The following is an 18,128-nucleotide window of genomic DNA, read 5'->3' on the forward strand; positions in this document are numbered from 1 at the left end:
ATCACACCACATCCAGGGAAATACACCTTAGCACAGGAATTAGGCCAATGCTCGGTAAGACTCACTTAACAATTAAGAATACAGGTTAGGTCTGGCTCTTTCCTATTTCTTCTGCCTCATCTCACACAGTACCCTGCTTTTCTGCCCACTTCACTCTTCCTGTTCTCCAGTCACACTGGCTCAGTACTTATCATGGTCCTTCAAACAACAGGGGCAACCACAGTGTTTGCACACAGTAGGCATTAAATAAATATTTTCTGAGGAAGGAAGGAAAGAAGGAAAAACAGAGGGGAAGAAAGAAGGATAGAAAGAGAAAATTCAGAACATATTCACTAAAGTGGGCCTTGAGGGAAAAATAATATGTCCATCTGCAGAGAAAGGCAGAGGACGGGAAAGAAGGGTCTTTCAAACACTGCAAGTTGAAGAGGGCAACGCAGACATATAAGTACAGGAATTTTACCACCACATGGCAGGTGTTACCAAAGGTGCCCAAATGGTCTTGGATACATTGGGGAAGGAAGAAGGAATTCTTTCTAAAAAATATAGGACTGTTTGATAAAGGAAGTGATAGTTTATGTAGGTATTTTTTTTTTATGTAGGTATTGAAGAATGAGTAGGAGTTCACTAGGTAGTGAAGGAGGTGTAAATGATGGAGGACATTTCAGACAGAAGGGACAGCACATGTAAAAGCAAAGGGCATAAAGAACATAAAATAGCTGGGCATGGAGAGTTCTAGCTAAATGATACGTAATATACACCATGTGTGTGAGAAGGAGGGGTGGCCAGAATAAAACACACACACACATGAGCCTGGAAACATACTTGGGACCAGATAGTGAGGGCCCTTAAATATGCCAAGCCAAAGAGTGTGTATTTTAGTCCTGGAAGAAATAAGAAACTAACAGAGGTTTTAAATCAGGAGATAACATAATTGGACTTGTTACTGAAATAAGTCTGGTGGCAGTGTAGAGATTAAAATGGAGTCAGGAGGTAGAAAAGCTAGTTAAGAAGCTATTGATATATGATGATGAGATGTAGAACCAAGAGAATATAATGAAAAAAATGTACAAAGTTTTGGTGAAATGAATTGAACTTGGTGAAAATGACAGTTGGTGGCTGAGTCCATAGTTTTTTTTTTTGTTGTTTTTTTTGCATCAAACAGGGTGGGTGATGACATCTAACAAAGACAAAAAGATATCAGGTTGGCATGTCATGGGAAAGACTAGAAAATAGTTTCATTTTTGATATTATCTGGGGTAATATAAAATAATAATATTTGGAAATGGTTGGGCACTTATACTACATACACTTAACTGTATGTGCTGTTTTAAGTGTTTTGTATATATCACCTCAATGAGATACAGGTACAAGGGCTTATTAGACAACTGGGAATATAGGTTTGGAGCTCAAAAAATGTCTGGACTGGAAATATAAATTTGATAGTCATAAAAGTTAGGAGGCATAGTTACAGTTGCAAGGGGAAGGTAAATGATGAAATGCTGCAAAAAAGTAGCATTTCAACATCAGGGAGTGATAAAAATTGTAAGCTCCATGATAGGAAAGAACATGTCTAACTTGTTCACTAGTGTGTCACCAGGGCCTGGCATACTATTTACAACACAGTGGTTCTTCAGTTAACAATTACTGAATGAATAAAATAAAAAATATCTAAGAAGTATAAGGAGAAATAAGGAGATATGGTGTCCTGGAAGTCAAAGAGGGAAAAGTACTTTCAGAATGATCGAAAAATGTCAAACACTATGGTAAAGAAATCAGCCAGGATGGGGAATGCCAAGAAGGCATTGGGCTTGGTAGTGAGGCAGCCATTAGCAACTTGAAAGAGGGCAGTTTTGGTAGAGTAGACTCAGTCTAGATTGTAATTAGCTTAAGGGTAAATGGTTGTTGAAGAAACTTAGACAAAGACCAGGTATTGTAATTGAGGGAGAGAGAGTTTGAGAGGAAAATGAAGCCATGTTTCTATTATATATTTTCAATGGAGGAGACTTCAATATTGTTTATGGGGGAAAAAAAGAAATTCTAAAGATTCTACAGAAGGGGTAAAGAGGGTAAGAGGGTGAATAATTGTTCTTAGGTAATTTCCTCATTACTATTTTCCCTTGGGCATGCTTTTCAGGTCTTCTGTTCATATTTAGTTAGATTTTAAAAGAAGTTACAGCCTTATGATCTGCCTCACTGGGATATTTAGTCAGCTTCAAAGGATTTGATAGTTTAATATATCCTGGTTCTTTCCTAATATGTTCTTCTTATATGTGTATGTCCTGTCATCTATACAGCATAGGACAAATCTACACTCCATGCATGGAAGTGAAATTAATATGGATTTATGCACATAATTCAAGCACACAAAAACCAATATGTATCAATAATCTATTTGTTTCATTCTTATATGATGATGAGTTTATAAAACATAAGGGCTTATTTACTTATTTGGTGGAGACACCAAAATATGCTTAGAACATTGATTTTGTTGATACTCAAAGACAATACGAATGCCCTCATGCCTGAACAAGTCTAAAAAGGTGACCATTTGTGCTTTTTTAATGCCGTGGATTACTCTGACAGTCCAGCAAGGCTTATGAACTCCTTTTCAAAAATCATATTTTAAAATATATTTAATAAAATATAAGGGATTATAATAGAAAGCAATTATAATGATATACAATAATGAAAAAATATGTAATAAAACAAACATGTGATCTGGTACTACACCTGCTTTTTTAGTAACATATTAAATAATAATAGGGCCTCCCTGGTGGCACAGGGGTTAAAGTCTCAGCTCTTTCAGGCTATAACCAGCCACTGCAGCATGAGTTCGGTTCCCAGCCAGGGAGATAACCCACATGGCGCAGCAGACCACTCCTGTCTCGCCTGCTGGTTCCCCTCAGCAGTGTATTTCAGTAGATCTGCCTGTTCTGCTCCCCACTCTGTCTCTGGTGAATCCTGTCACCCCCACACCTCTGGCCTACACCCCAGTTCTTTATGCATAAATAAATATATATAAATCTTATAAAAAATAGTATCTACTTTCCCCAGTCTTAATATATGCTCAATTTGACCTGTCAATAATATATTGTCATCCATGTACTATCTATTTACTCCCATTTCATGTTAATTTGATGATGTGCTCAAACATCTGTATTAGGATTTCCAATCATCCCGAGATACATACTCTATACACATTTGTACACACATAAATATGCTGTATATTGTAATTTTTCCTAGCCAGCTAATACAGTATATTTGCTAAGCAGCAAAGGAGAAGACAACTCTAAATATACATATTAAGAAAATGAAAACATAAGTCGCAGACTGGAAGAAAATATTTGCAAATTGCATGTAAAGTAAACATTTGTATCCACAATATACAAAGACCTCTTACAACTCAAAAATAAGAAACCCAAATTGAATATGGACCAAATATTTAAACGGACATTTCTTCAAAGAAGATATGCAAATGGCTAACAAGCTCATGAAAGGAAGTTTAATATCATTAATCATTAGGGAAATACAAATTATAACCACACTTAGATACCACTACATATCTACTAGGATAGCTATGATCAAACACACAGACAATACCAAGTATTAACAAGGATGTAGGAAACAGGAATTCTTAGACATTGCTGGTTAGACTGCAGTTTCACAATGACTTTGGAACAACTGTTTTGCAGTTTTTTTATAGATTAAATACAATTTTTCATAAGACACAACGATTCTATTTCAACATATCTATTCAAGAGAAATAAAACGCATGTGCATAAAAAGATTTGCATGTTAATGTTTGTAGCAGCATTATTCATAATCACCAAAAAGTACAAAGAGCCCAAAGTCTATCAACTGGTAAATGCATAAACAAATGTGGTGTATACATAGTGGAATACCAATACTAATAAAAAAAAAATGAAATCTACATGGATACATTTCAAAGACATTATGCTAAGTGAAAGATACCAAAAATAAAACATTACATATTATATGGTTCTATGTTTTGGTTTCTCCCATTACCCCAAAGTAGTTGCAATTTGGTATTGTTTGATAGATTATTATTTTTTTAAGATTTATTTATGCATATAAGAGCTGGGGTACAGGTCAGAGGTATGGGGGGGTGAGAGAATTCACCAGAGACAGAGGGGGGAACAGACTAGGCAGATTGACTGAAATACACTGCTGAGGGGAGCAGGGGGCAAGACAGGAGAGGTCTGCTGCGCCATGTGGGTAGCTCCAGGGCTGGGGATCGAACTTGTGTTGTAGCAGCTGTGGACAGCTTCATAGGTTGCGTCTCAACCCCTTGCGCCACCAGGGAGGCCCTTGATAGGTTATTTTTGAGGTGTGGGACTGCTCAAACTTTTCCCACATAAATTAGTAGTAATTCCCAGACCCAATAAATACCCTACCAAATCATACAAAATACTTTCAGATAGTAGGGCAAACCTGTATAAGAAATAGCCAGAAAAGGAGATACGTTTGCCTGGAGTTGGGGGTAGGGATGGGGATTAACTGTAAATGGATATGAGGGATTCACTGGGGTGATGAAAATCTTCTAAATTTGGATATGGTGATGGTTGCCCAATTTGGTAAATTTACTAAAACTCACCAAATTGTATACTTAAAATAGGTGAATTTATGGTATGTTAGTTATATCATTAAAGTTGTTTTTAAAAAGAACTTCATAGAGATACAGCTTCAACTAAGGGAAATATTTCTCTTAATCCTTAAGAGCTGGAAGGGATCCACTCTCTCTCTGAACAACCTCAACACTATTCATACTTTCATGACTGCGACTATAACCTTGAAAATCACAGTAGAAAGGACCAAACTGAAGACGTTAGAACTTCAAGACTGCATTTCAATCAGACCTTGATAGCAAACTGGCTGAAAGAATTTTACTTATGTTCTTTGCAGAAGGAGCAATATACCTTTGTTTCTCCTTTTTGCCCCTTCCCCACCCAGAAGGCTTTGGTTTTTAAGTATGTTTGGTTGTATTAGAGTCTTTCATGAAAGAAGATTTGTGGCGAAATGGGAAGAAAACACAAGGACTCTGCATTAGAACACAATGTATCTCTCAGACATGTTGGCTTATGGTGACATTTGGATCTTTCCAGTCTTTTCTTTAACATAATGCAGGTACATGCAGATAATAATTTATCAGTAAATGTCCTATATTTTAAGGAACATGACAACCATTTTCTGATAAAGTAAATTCCTAGAGAGCTGGAGGACTATGTCTTAGATAATTAATTAGATAATAATTAATTAGATAATTAATACAAAGCTATCATGGATATTCTAAAATACCAGACTCATATTTACATCATTCAGATAAATTGTTCACCTCAAATATTTAACCTGAATGAAGAGCATCACTCTTTAAAAAAAAATAACACTCATTCTTTAATTCTGGGTTTTAACATTTAGCTTTCCACTCTTTTATATAGGGCTGCTTTATAAAATGCTAAAGAAGAAACTCAAAAGCACCTAAGCGACTCTATCTTAAATGCTCATCACTATTCCATTATTGGCTACTTGCTTTTTACAGTAAAGAGATTTTCTCTCATGGTGAAGTACAACATAGCTACTGTCCAATCTACTATAATAGTTATTTTACTTGAAATGTGCAAAATCATCTGAAAGGTGAAAAACATTACAAATCTAAAGGATAAAATGGAATTGAGAGTAGATGAAAACTAGTCAATGTAGATGAGGACCTAGTACAAAGAGTACAAAAGGAAATAAAAGAGTACAAAAAGTATAAAAAACTCCCCTTCAGAAAAGCCACCTTTTGAGAACTTATTCTGTAACTCTCTCTTTCTCTTTGCCATTTTTACAGAAATTTAAAAGTAGCTTTATAACGTCAAAGGTGTTACACAGAAGTAAGCAGAGAGTGAAGGAAGCATTTGTGGACTTAAACAATGCAAAAAAAAAAGTGTTATCAATGGATTTCAAGGTTTATTTTAGTCTTACTGGGATCAATCACACTGACATGGCAGGTGACATTGTAAAACAGTAAGATTGAAAGCAATGCTTGAGTTTGGAGATACACTTCAATACTTCTAAGAATTGAAGGCACCATCTTCTAGTGGCTTTTAAAGATATAAGTGATAGGATGCAGTGTTTGGGAAGTCTCCAACTATCTGGAATGATTTGTCAGTGTTTTACTCAAAAGTACACTAAATATACTCAGCCAGAGTCTGAAAAGAAAGGTTTTGCTGGAGGGTATTCTGCCCAACCATGATATTTTATAAGTGGCAAGATTCTCAGACAAATTGTTAACTAATTAAAACCTGGCATTTTCAAAAAGATAATGTTGGACCTCAAGGCAACACATAATTAAATTTATATATTCAAGGACTCAGCTGGAGAAGTGTGCTGAACTTTTTCTAAAATCAAGAATTTACTTAAGAGTTGATGTTCTCACTTAAGGGGCCTAATCGGTTAAGGTTGCAAAAAGTCACAAGGTAAATATTTGTTATATATATTCTACCTAGTGCATGACTTTGGCTATTAAGAATTTTTAAAATAGAATCGTGGAATAGTATAAAATATTTGAACAATTTCGTATTTGAACTTAGCAGTTGACTTCATTTCTGTCAGCATATGTAGCTAGTGAGACTGGAAAACTGCAGCATCTGTGATTAGTCAGGCCAATGCACCTTAGGTAAATGATCCTAGTAATTCCATTGGAAGTCTCTCTACTTTCTGTGGATCATTAAACCTTTCTTGACCAGATGTGTAGAGGCAAACCATTGCCTGCAGTTCCGAATTGATCTGATAGATGATATCTAAACAGCCCATGAAATGTTAACTTTTAGAATTGCTTCTGCTCTAACCACTTTAATTTTTAGCTTTCTGATAAGACAAAAAACCAGTGAAAGGAAACATCAGGCAGAAATTGAACATAATCTGATATCAAATGGTTTCAGGTAAAGAATCCAGATATTGTCACCCGGCACTGTCAAAAGACTCACCAACAAATACTTAATTTCCACATTTAAGGCACTTTCAGGTTTCACTACTTGTCCTCTCCTCCCACTCTCAAATGTGTGTGCCAATTCATGCTCTTGTACACCAAGGGAAATTACATATTTTCTGTTTTGGAGATGATGCAGAGAAAGGCAACAGATGTCGGTTATCTTTTAAGTCTTCCAGGAAGAGACACAGAAAAGTGTGCCTCTTGTATCTTCTATTTATATTTTCCCAACCGGTTATGAAGTTTTGGGACAGAGAGATGCCCGAGTCCCATAGCCTGCCACTCTGCCATGCCTCTCCAACAGCCCTATTAACTCTGACTAGAAGTGAGAGTGCGGTGTAACCCTCTGTAATCCCTTAGCACAAACACGAGAGATGGGATGGGGAGGGGGTCAAAGAAGGTGGAGGGAAAGAGACTCACCGCTCCTGCCAGTTCCTCGGTCAGAGACAATATTACCAGGAGCAGCCACAACCTGAAACGGGAGGGAGGGTGAATAACATGGGCTCTAAAGATTCTGGGGTCCCGCGTCTGTCCGTAGATTGTGACCCCTTTTTGTAGCCTGCCCCCACTTCCTTTGCAATGACTGAAGTACAAGTGTAGTCCGGGTGTGGTAAAAGTAGCCCAAAGTAGAAAAGAGGAGGGAGCTCGGGGCAGCAATAGCTCACCCAGGGTGCATGCTCGCGGTTCCTCTTAGAGCTGGGTCCCGGGAGACTGCTAAGCGGCTCCTCCGCCCGGGCTCATCAGGGCTCCGCTGATGCTTGGCGGTTGCTTCCTTATTCAGGAAGACGGGTGAAGGAGACGAAGTGGTTCACTTCGGAAGAAACTGCACTCAACTGCTAGATAAGCAGTGTCCCAAAGGGGAACGCGCTCAGCGGTGCCGGCTACAACTTGCCGAACTCAAAAGATATTTCCATGCACCAGGAGAGGAAGGAATGGAGGGGAAGGGGGCGGGGCTCTCTGCTGTCAATCATCCCCCCTACCTTGGGCAGCCCGGCGTATTCTCACTTTCAGACACCTCTACACATGACATTCCCACGCTTCTTCATAGCTTCGCACACAGACCTACAAGAACCTAGACACAAAGTTGAAACAAGTATGCATCATACACTAACGTAAACCGCTGTTAACATACGTAGATTAAGGCATAGGACTCCTACACAGACAAAAGGGCCCAAGAGCCTTTGCCCATTTGCCCAGATGCACACAAAGCTCATTCTAATTGATTGTATATTAAACTCTTGGGGGGAGTAGGGGTGGTTTCTGGAGTTGTAAATCTACCCTAAGCTTAGCAGAACCTAAGGATGAGTGGGCCCCCGTGAAAGTGGTCCAATTCCCCTGAAAGACTCTGAAGTAAATTTTAGGGTCTGAGATAAGAGAAATGTTCCAAGAAATTCTTCAGCCAAACCCTAGTCATAAAAAGTATTTTCATAAAAAGAGGCCATAAAAAGTATTTTCTGGGCCTGTCGGTACTTGAAAAAACTATATGTCAGAATTACCAAAGTAATATTGAAGTCTACTTTATTTGGAGTCAATAGTTCACCTGCCGTTAGCACCATATAAATATTTCCAATTAAACTTATGTTCATTTTAAAGAAAGGTATTAAAGTCCCAGCCTTAAATTCCCCTGAAACACAACTGCAAGAAGGGTCAATACCTTTTATGTTAGAGTTAAATATTAATTATGGTATTGGATGTAGCTAAATAAAAAGATTTGACTGCACTACAATAACATGAAATCATATAATAATTTCTAGAATCACTGAATGTTCCTGCATCTTTTCTATATATTTGAGACGCACAAACTCTTCGCACACATATACTTGGGTTCATGTTCTTAATTCTTTGGTTGTCCTCATATTTAACTATATAAACATATTTATATATTTCTAATATTTTCGTATATGCTGTTGTATGTAGGCACTGTGTCCTGAGAGCAGGTGGGAGGCAAAGAACACCAACAGACCAGGGAGCAGCGACTAAAATTTGTTTCTAATCATTAACAATAAAAAGTACCTTCTCGTGAGACCCATCCGCCGAAAAAAGTAGCCCCAGCTCAGTTCTATTTGTCATTGGCCTTGGTGCTCACACCAATGAGGGACTAGGCACGGAACATTAGCATGTAGGAAAGGTGCAAGGGAACGAATAGAAAAGCTTCCTGCCTGGATTCATGGTGTTCAGTCAACTGGTGTGGAAGTTCCCTCCCACAAATAACTGAGCGTCACTCCCTCGCAGGTTGCTGGTGCTAAAGCAGTGGCGGAGGCATCCTTGAAACTCCCAGAGTCCCTGGTGGGGGGGTGGCGCGTGGGAAGAGAGGGAGGAAAGAAGAGCCGTGGCGCTCGGGTGAGGAAAAAGTTTGCAAGTCTGGACAGAAGGGAAAAGTGCTCCCGAGAGACCGACTTTGGTGCAGGGGAGGGGGGAAGGAAGAAGTGCTTCTTTTTCCCCCCTCCACTCTTAAGGAGCTGCTTTCTCTTCTCCCAAGCCGAGGGGCACCATTGGGGCACCCCTGCTGTCCCTCTCCGGCTCCGGCTCTCTCCCCGTACACCCTCAAGATTTTGTCAGTTGGTCAGAGCCAGCCAGGGATCTCGTGCGGGGGCTGAAGGAGCTGCGGGAGCTGAAGAATGAAACTGCGTGGAGTCAGCCTGGCTGCGGTCTCGTTCTTACTGGCCGTGAGCCTTTGGGGGCAGCCCGCAGAGGCTGCGGTAAGTCCTTCCTTCCCCGCCCCCACCCCATCACCTCGCTCTCATGCCGAAATCACTTTTTGTCCCCTTGCCTTACCTTCCTTTCTCCCGGGCCCGGGCTAGGGAATGAAAATTTGCCTACACAGGATTGGAAGAAACCTTATTTATAACACTGGTAACTCAAGCTTTCCGAGGTGCGAGGGAGAGGCTCAAGTGTTTAAAAATAGGGCTGCTAGCCGCCAGGCTAGCAGCTCTGGGGGGCTCGTCGAGGCCGGGTGGGGGGCGCGCGTTAAGGATCGCTAGGTTCAGGTAGGGATTTAAAACTTTGCCTCCCCACCCTCCGCCTTGGGATGTTTCCCTGCCTGCCGGCTAACCTTTTCGCTAGTTCCACCCAGCCCACGCAGGCTTTCAATTTAGGGTTATAGTTTAATGTTTTGGTTTGTCTAAAATCCAGCTTCCATCCGAGTGTTCAGCGTGCCTCTGAAGTTCTTCCCCTCTGCCCTTTCCTAAACCTAGTTGAACCTAACCCTCACCTCTGCTCTGTAAAGCCTCCGGACACTCTGTCCCCCTTTGGACGTCTTTGTGGCAGTTGCTCAGGTAATCTACCAATAAAACCTGCTAGTGAAGGCTTCAGATCTTAGGTGTTTTTTTTTGTTTTTTGTTTTTTGTTTTTTGTTTTTTTTGTTTTTTTAAGTTCTGGGTTTTGTTTGTTACCAAAAGAAAAAAAACTTACTAAGGCAGCTGAACAAAAACCAGCATTTGTCCATTACCTATATAAAAGAAAAACATTCTTTTTTTTTTTTTAAAGGGTAATGATTTTCTGGTTTAAAGGAGAGTGAAGGAGGAGGTACATGGGAAATGACAAAGCAAGAAGTTCCACTCAGTTTTAGGAATGTAGATTAAAATCCTAGTCTGTCTTCTTGGAAGGCTAACAGGGTAGTCCCACGCACCATCCTTCTGGGGATGAGAGGCAGATGTAAAGGAATGAATGGTTTTGTCAGGATATGTTCTCCAGCCTGAAGTCCATCATCCTTAATTTCACTTAACTTCTAAAGAACTAAGTGCGTGACAGCTTATCTAAAAGTTGTATTTGAGTGATCATAAAGGATGGTTTTAAAAAGACTTTAATATGACATCATGGCATAGGCCTTCACGTGGTTAAGTGACTATCAATTCCTTACATGCAGCTGCTATGTCATAGCTTATCTGGGTCCACCTTTCAGGTAGCTCCCTGTCTAGCTCTTCTATACATGCAGTGTGTCTCAGATTACATTACCTTCCTGTTCTCCAGAAAGTGTACTCAAGAAATAAAAACTTTCATATCACTCTAAGCACAACATAATTATAATAGCATATCAAATATTTTCCTCCATCAAAGTAGTAGCAATACTTAAAATTGCTTTTCTGATACAGAGCATCTTAAAGGGGATATGATTTAATCACCCAATAGGGTTACAGACCCTTGGATAAAACTATAATTGTGTTGTTGGAATAGTTATTTTAAAAACATTTTCTGGGTGCCTACTGCTTATGGTGTTTGGCCAACAGGCAAAGATTTTGTGGATGTTTCATTAAATATTTCTCATTTTTTCCATTGGATGTTGCTATTAACAAATGCACACCAGATGCCAATTATATAAGTATGTATAGCAACACTATATATACATCATTTTCTATTAAAAATAAGATTTCTCTTTATGACTTACAAAATTTGGGAACAAGCTTGTTTTCTTAGACACTATGATTGTTCATGAAGAAATTACAGAAGACATCAGGTAGTTTTTCTTTTTCATCCTATGTGATTTTTAAAGAAAATTTTATATCCCATTTCTCTATCATTAATGATATTGTGTCTCTGATAAAACCAGGGATTTGTTTTTTCTGCTTGACACTTCTATTTCCTGGTTAGACGAATGTTGTAATCATCTGAAAAATATGAATGGTGTCTGCTCTCCATACTAGTATTGGTGATATTGGTGACCTTTTTCAGAGTAAAACTGTGTGCTAGTGGAGCAGATTGTTGACTAAAGTAGTCTAGTCTTGGTACTTTTATATCAGGAAGAGCATTGCTAGTTAAATTACTTTAATTTTTCAGAGTTAAGTGATTTCGTTATCTCTGAAGTCCTGCCAAATTGGTATATCACAAATATGTGGAAGGTTTTGTTTGTGTTTTGTTTTGTTTTGTTTTGTTTTGTTTTAGGTGGAATGAAGTAACCATATGCAGAAAGGTTAGGGGTAAGAGAAAAGAACAGCTTTTAAGTGGGAAAGGTCATTTCTAGTGATGGAGTAATGTGGGTTTTTTTGGGTAAAGATAATTTTACCTGTACTTGCTCACTGTCAGTAAGATATGAACTTAGATTTATGGATAGGTGTATACAACTATACTTCTATATAGATGTTAGTAGGATGTGTGTGTGTGTGTGTGTGTGTGTGTGTTAGAGCGGATAGGTTTCTCTAACTTAAATGTACTATCTCATGGCCAGCAGCAACAATGATTAAGGGTAAGAGTGGTTTGTGACTATGGAATAGTTTTTCCTCTATGGCATATACTGATCCATTGAAAGCATTTGTTAACATTATTTTCATAACTTGTATCTTTGAGTGTTTACCCTGTGCCAGGCACTGTGCTGATGTGGTAATATACATTATCATATTTAATATTCGCAACAAACGCGTGAGGTTTATACCATTATTTTAACATTGGTTTACAATGTTATATATACCATTATTATCTCCACTTTACAAATGAAGAAACCCCAGTCATAGAAGTTAAGTAACTTGCCAGAAATCACATATGTAGTAAATTGTGGAGCAGGAAATTTGAATCTAGGCAGTTTGACTCCCAAATTCTTTACCCTTAACTGTCCTATACTGCCTCCTTTGTAATGTAGTCTATAGAGATTTATTTGATGTTCACAGTATTTGAGGCTCTGTGATTTTTTTTCTTAGGGCCTGGGGAGTGGGAAACAGGAGGTGAAATGGAAATAATAATGGGGCATATATTTCTTCCTGCTGATGCTGGGAGACGCAGCATGGTATAATAGAAGCAGCCTTGGACTTAGAATCAAAAGATGAGAGTATGCAGCATTCAAAAAAGATAAACACATGCAATTTGCAGCAACATGGATGGAGCTGGAAGGGATCATGCTCAGCGAAATAAGCCAGAAAGAAAAAGAAAAATACCAGATGGTCTCACTCATAGCAGGAATCTAGAAAACTTAAATAAGAGACCAGGAAAAAGAATAACTATAAGAAAGTAAAAATCAAAATCAACAAACTATGAACCAGAGACACTCTGTGGGGAGTGAGGAGCGGGGAAAGGAGAGATTGGGGTCAAAATAAGGGGGTTGCAATTGTATGGGGAATATAAAAATAAAATTAAAATTAAAAAAAAAAGGAGTGTGGTATAGCCATTAGCATTCACTAGCTTAAATGGTTGGCTTGTTTTTGAGAGAACATGGCAAGGGATCATCCAACCTCTGTGACAAATAATAACTTTTGTGGGCAAATTTACACAAAGGAAATTGAATTTGGTTGCACTTACTATTAGTGTAAACAGCAGGGGGCCTTGATTAATCCTTCTAATATGTAGGTGTTGTGACTCACATGCTCAAAACTCTGTTAGGAAAGGCACACCCCTGCCCTCAATGAACTTTTAATTTAATCTAATGATTAAATTTAAAATATATGGCTTATATATGGCAGAGTTCAAGGCTACCCTCATCTTGGTTTACTCAATGCCAAGAAGAATGTTTAGCATACAATGCCTATTGTATAGTTTGTTGAGTGAATAAAGTTGAATGGAACTAAAAAAAAAAAAAGATGAGAGTATGGTCTCTATATGTATATCTATATATGGAGAGATAAAAAGTAATTGCTTATTATGCATTGTATGATTTTATACAATCATACAATCATATAGACTTATAAAACAACCATGATTTATGGTAGATGATTATTTGGAAGAAAGACTTGTCTTATTCTTTTAGTTTCCATAATGATTTTAAATATAATTTGCATGTTTATTGTGTTAAAACAGAGTATGTGTGTTTGGTGGTACACTTCTCATAAGTTGCTCAGTTCACTGTTATTATTACCTACTGATGACATATCTATAATAATTATATTCATTCAATTATCTGAATAGAATATATTTAACTGTCTTATGACTGTTAAGAGTATGCATTTTTTTTCCTGTCCTTTTATTTGGCTTTTGATGTCTGTGTGCCTCATGAGACCCATTATCTTGAGTCAATCTTTATAGCTTATGGTAGCATGGTAAAGGTGGTGTCTGCCAGGTTTATCTACTTTAAAATCACTATTTTTTTCCTTTGTAATTACAAAGTGAATCCACCTTATCGGACTTTGTGGGGTGATGTTGTGCCACAATGTAAATATGCAATTTATCACCACAGTTTTGCCCAGTAATTTTAGCAATTATTGATGATTCTGACCCGAATAATTATTACATTTGCGAAATGGTGTTTTTCAACTTGCAACATTTTCTGCATGTATTAATTGAATATAATGTAACAAAGAACTTTTACTATCTCTGCCATTTGCTTACTTATTCCATCATTTATCACAATATGGATTTATGGATAATTGTTTTATTCTATGAATTATAATGAATTATGATATTTTCACTATTATTTTTCCAGAATTACCCGAGATTTGGCCAATAGGTGCCCCTTCCAATTGGCTCCTTTGTTCTTTCTACGTGCCCCCATTTTTTTTTTTTTAGCATTCCTTTATGTTCTGGTACCACAAGGCGTTCCAAGATCATTTTCTAGTTTCCGTGTCCCAACTCTGGAATCAACTATTTCCCCAAAAAGCTCTGAATCTTTTTATTGAATGGTGGTATTTAGAAATCTAGATCTGGGTGATTGGCATGCTCATTGCTACTGGGGTGTCATTGTTTCTAAACCTTCTCAGCCGACAAAACTAGGAAATATATGTATATAATATAAATACCCAGGTCTATAGCTCTTTCTTATGATCTCTCATTTCATATACATGTATTAAAGCCCTGTTATCAAGTAGTAGGGTGGGGGAGGGTAAGAACAAACAGGGAAGGAAGCACAATGGACCATGATGGTGGACTATGGGTGATTTGGTGGTGGATACACTACAGTGGCAATACCTGATGGGGGCATCCTAACATTACCTCAGTTAAGAAGATTAGCTAAATAAATTTATTTATTTACATGTATTTATTTTCTTACATCATTATTCATTTTTGTACAGTATTAGATTTCTCCCCTCAGGTGTAGTCCCCATAGTTCTCCCGCCTCCCCATAGTTCTCCCGCCGCCATGGCAACCATGACCTATCACCATAATTCCTTGTGCTCTTTCCTCCCCTGTTTTGACCTCCCTCCCTCCCCCTTCCCTGCTGTGTGCCTCAGATCTATGATCTGCTTGCAAGTTTTGTCTTTTTCCTGACCCTTTGTTCGTTTCTCTATATTCCATGTATAAGTGAAATCATCCTATATTTTTTTAAGTAAATAAATTTAAGTTAAAAAAATAAAGTAGTAACCTCTGAGCCTTAATCTGCTCAGTGGCAAAATGGGACCAGTAGTACCTATATAGCAGATTGTTTTGAGGATAAAATGAGAGAAATTATATGAAGCATTTAGAATAATACCTGGCACATAATATTCAATATTTTTTACATTTCAGTATTATGATGATAGTCAATTTAAGAGATCTTCCCATTTCTTAATGCATTAACTCTCAAATTTTCTGCCTGATTTTCAAGACCTCTCTTGATATTTCCCTTCATCCAACCTTATTTTTCATTACATTTTACAGTATATTCCCTGCATTCTGACCTACATGAGTTTTCCTATAATCCCTTGAGCACTGTATACTTACTTATTTTGGCTCTCCATCTTGATTAGAATTCTAGGGATCCAAATCATTGCCTCAATTCCAGTGTAATGTTTACATTCATTCAACAGATATTTATTCAGTAACTCATAAGTGTTTAAGAATTGCATATATGTTGTTCTATTTCCAGGCTCATAGATAGGTACTGTCCACAAAATCATGTGGTGCTAGGCACTAAGGATAAAACTGGTAAGATAATCAGGGGATCTGCCTTCATGGAATTTACTTACTACTGAAAATAGATATAATCCTGTGAAATTTTCCCTTACTATTATACCAAATGTTGATTTTACCCTTCTTTAAACTTTTGTAATATTTGGCCTCTTTCTATCTAGTATGCAAATGTATTTGGTCTTACAAGCATTTGTTTAATGGGAATTTATCTTTTCTCCCTTTTAGATTATATACTCTTTGAAGGCAAGAACTGTACAATTAAAAAAAAAAGAACTGTACAATTACTCACTCAACTAATTTACATGTTGAAATGTCTGATAACAAAGGTAATACATGCTCAGTATTAGAAACTGGGAAAATGTAGGAAAGTATAAAGAGAATATTACAAACAGAACAGAAATAACTTTCATTGTTATTTTGATGATTTCCCTTCCTATGTATTGAACCTCTTTTTTTTTTTTAAAGATTTATTAATTTATGCATACAAGAGCTGGGGTACAGGCCAGAGGTGGAGGGGGTGAGAGGATTCACCAGAGACAGAGTGGGGAGCAGAACAGGCAGACTGACTGAAATACACTGCTGAGGGGAGCAGTGGGCGAGACAGGAGAGGTCTGCTGCACCATGTGGTTTGCTCCCTGGTCGGCCAGGGATCGAACTTCTGCTGCAGAGGCTGTGGATTGCTTCATGGTGCTGTGCTTAACCAGGAAGGCCCTTTATTTAACCTCTGTTTAAATAAGTAAATTGGTTAAGAAAATTGGGAGCATTCTATATGTAGTGTTGTATTTAATGTTTTTTTCATTCAGGAAGCATTTTTGCATGTTATTAAGATTCTTAGTTTTAAAATATTTTGAGATTATTGCATGCAATTTATATTTATACATAACAGTTCATTTGCCCGTTCACTTTTCAAGAATGTATTTTTAAATTTCAAGTATTTTTAGCCATTGTAAGATGTAGTGTCTCAAACAATTCTTATTTGATATTTTGTTTTATTTGATCAGTACTATTTCTTTCATGGGGAATTAGTGATTATTTTTAAATTCTCTAGTACATGCAGTAGACCCTGACACTTAAAAAGGTTATATTATAACCTTTACTATGTTATATCCTGTTAGGTAGATGATAAGATCTCCACTTTTATGTGTAAGAAATCTGAGGGGGCCTCCACGGTGGCACAGGCTGTTGAGCGCAATGCTGTGAAGCTGTCCACAGCCTCGGCAGTGCCGGTTCGATCCCGGCCCGTTGGCGAGGGTCCCTCATGGTGCAGCAGACCTCTCCTGTCTCGCCCACTGTTCCCCTCAGCAGTGTATTTTGTCAGTCTGCCTGTTCTGTTCCCCGCTATGTCTGATGGGTCCTCTCATCCTCCCGTGCATCTAGCCTGTACCCCGGTTCTTGTATGAATAAATAAATAAATATTTTACAAAAAAAAAGAAAGAAATCTGAGGTCCACAGGGTAGTTAAATAACTTGCTTGAGGTCATGAAATTAATAAGTGATTGGGCCAAGGTTTGAACCAAGGCAGTCTTGCTGTAGAACCTGTTTATGAGATTTTTCTTAGTGATAGAAATTTCATATGTGATAGATAATAGATGAAAATAAAGTTATGTTGATTGAAGTTGAATAATTGCCACCTCTCTTTCCATAATCCCTTTCTATACTGGTCACTTGGTGCGATCCTAAAGATAGGCTCACAGTTGACCCATCCTTTAATAATTGCTGTAACTGCCTAGACCATTCTTTCTCAAGGTCCTAACTTTGAATTTTGTGAACCAGGCATCTGCCTACATTTTTCACCTGGGTAGAAGATGGAGTCTGCCCTCCATGAATGCCTCACCTACTGACATCTTATCTACAGCAAGGGTATAACAGACTCCAAAGCCACTGACAGCCTGCAACCCTAGAAGAGTTATGAAATACATCTGGAATGGGAACCCCTTCTGTCCTCCCTCCCCACCTCTTCATGAGCTCTTCACCTGCCTTATAGCTGCCATATAGAACTCCCCCCGCCCATTAATTGCTAATCTGTTTTACCCACTGTGGGGTGATAATACTCCACCCCCATCTCTTATTAAAAAAACCAGACTTGTAAGTATTCATGGAATGAGAGGTCCTCTATCTATTTTGTACCACCACCACTTTACCTTCTTACATTTCCTCACTTGCTAAAGACTTTACTGCCTTTATGCCAGTTTTGTAGATTGTGCAATTCAAATGCATTCCTCTGCAAAATCACAAACTGTTGTGCATTATGATTTTTCCAGGTGGCATTTGAATAGCTGAACTTTTGGCTTCTGAATGATATGGATCTGCTCTCACCAAATTACTTTCCAGAATTGTTTTGTCAGTTATACTCCTATCGGCAGTGTCTAAGAGTGCCTATGAGACAGTCTTAATAATTT

At 38.0% G+C, this 18,128-nt stretch overlaps 2 protein-coding genes across 3 annotated transcripts in view; one reads left to right on the plus strand and one right to left on the minus strand.

Moving 5' to 3' along the window:
* COL4A6 (collagen type IV alpha 6 chain) overlaps positions 1–7,664 on the minus strand; it is a gene marked incomplete at both ends in the record, with an annotated part of 282,364 nt that extends 274,700 nt beyond the window's left edge. Inside the window, 2 exons of the mRNA XM_084258986.1 lie at positions 7,409–7,571; positions 7,654–7,664. Coding sequence (XP_084115112.1) covers positions 7,409–7,571; positions 7,654–7,664 — 174 coding nt within the window. The remainder of the gene's footprint in view (positions 1–7,408; positions 7,572–7,653) is intronic.
* A 1,942-nt stretch (positions 7,665–9,606) lies between these two features.
* COL4A5 (collagen type IV alpha 5 chain) overlaps positions 9,607–18,128 on the plus strand; it is a gene marked incomplete at its 5' end in the record, with an annotated part of 191,069 nt that continues 182,547 nt past the window's right edge. For both annotated transcript variants that reach the window (XM_084258283.1, XM_084258284.1), the window contains one exon: positions 9,607–9,687. In XM_084258283.1, coding sequence (XP_084114409.1) covers positions 9,607–9,687 — 81 coding nt within the window. The remainder of the gene's footprint in view (positions 9,688–18,128) is intronic.

This window comes from Talpa europaea (genome assembly GCF_964194135.1).
Source record: "Talpa europaea genome assembly, chromosome: X".
In the NCBI taxonomy this organism is placed as follows: domain Eukaryota; kingdom Metazoa; phylum Chordata; class Mammalia; order Eulipotyphla; family Talpidae; genus Talpa; species Talpa europaea.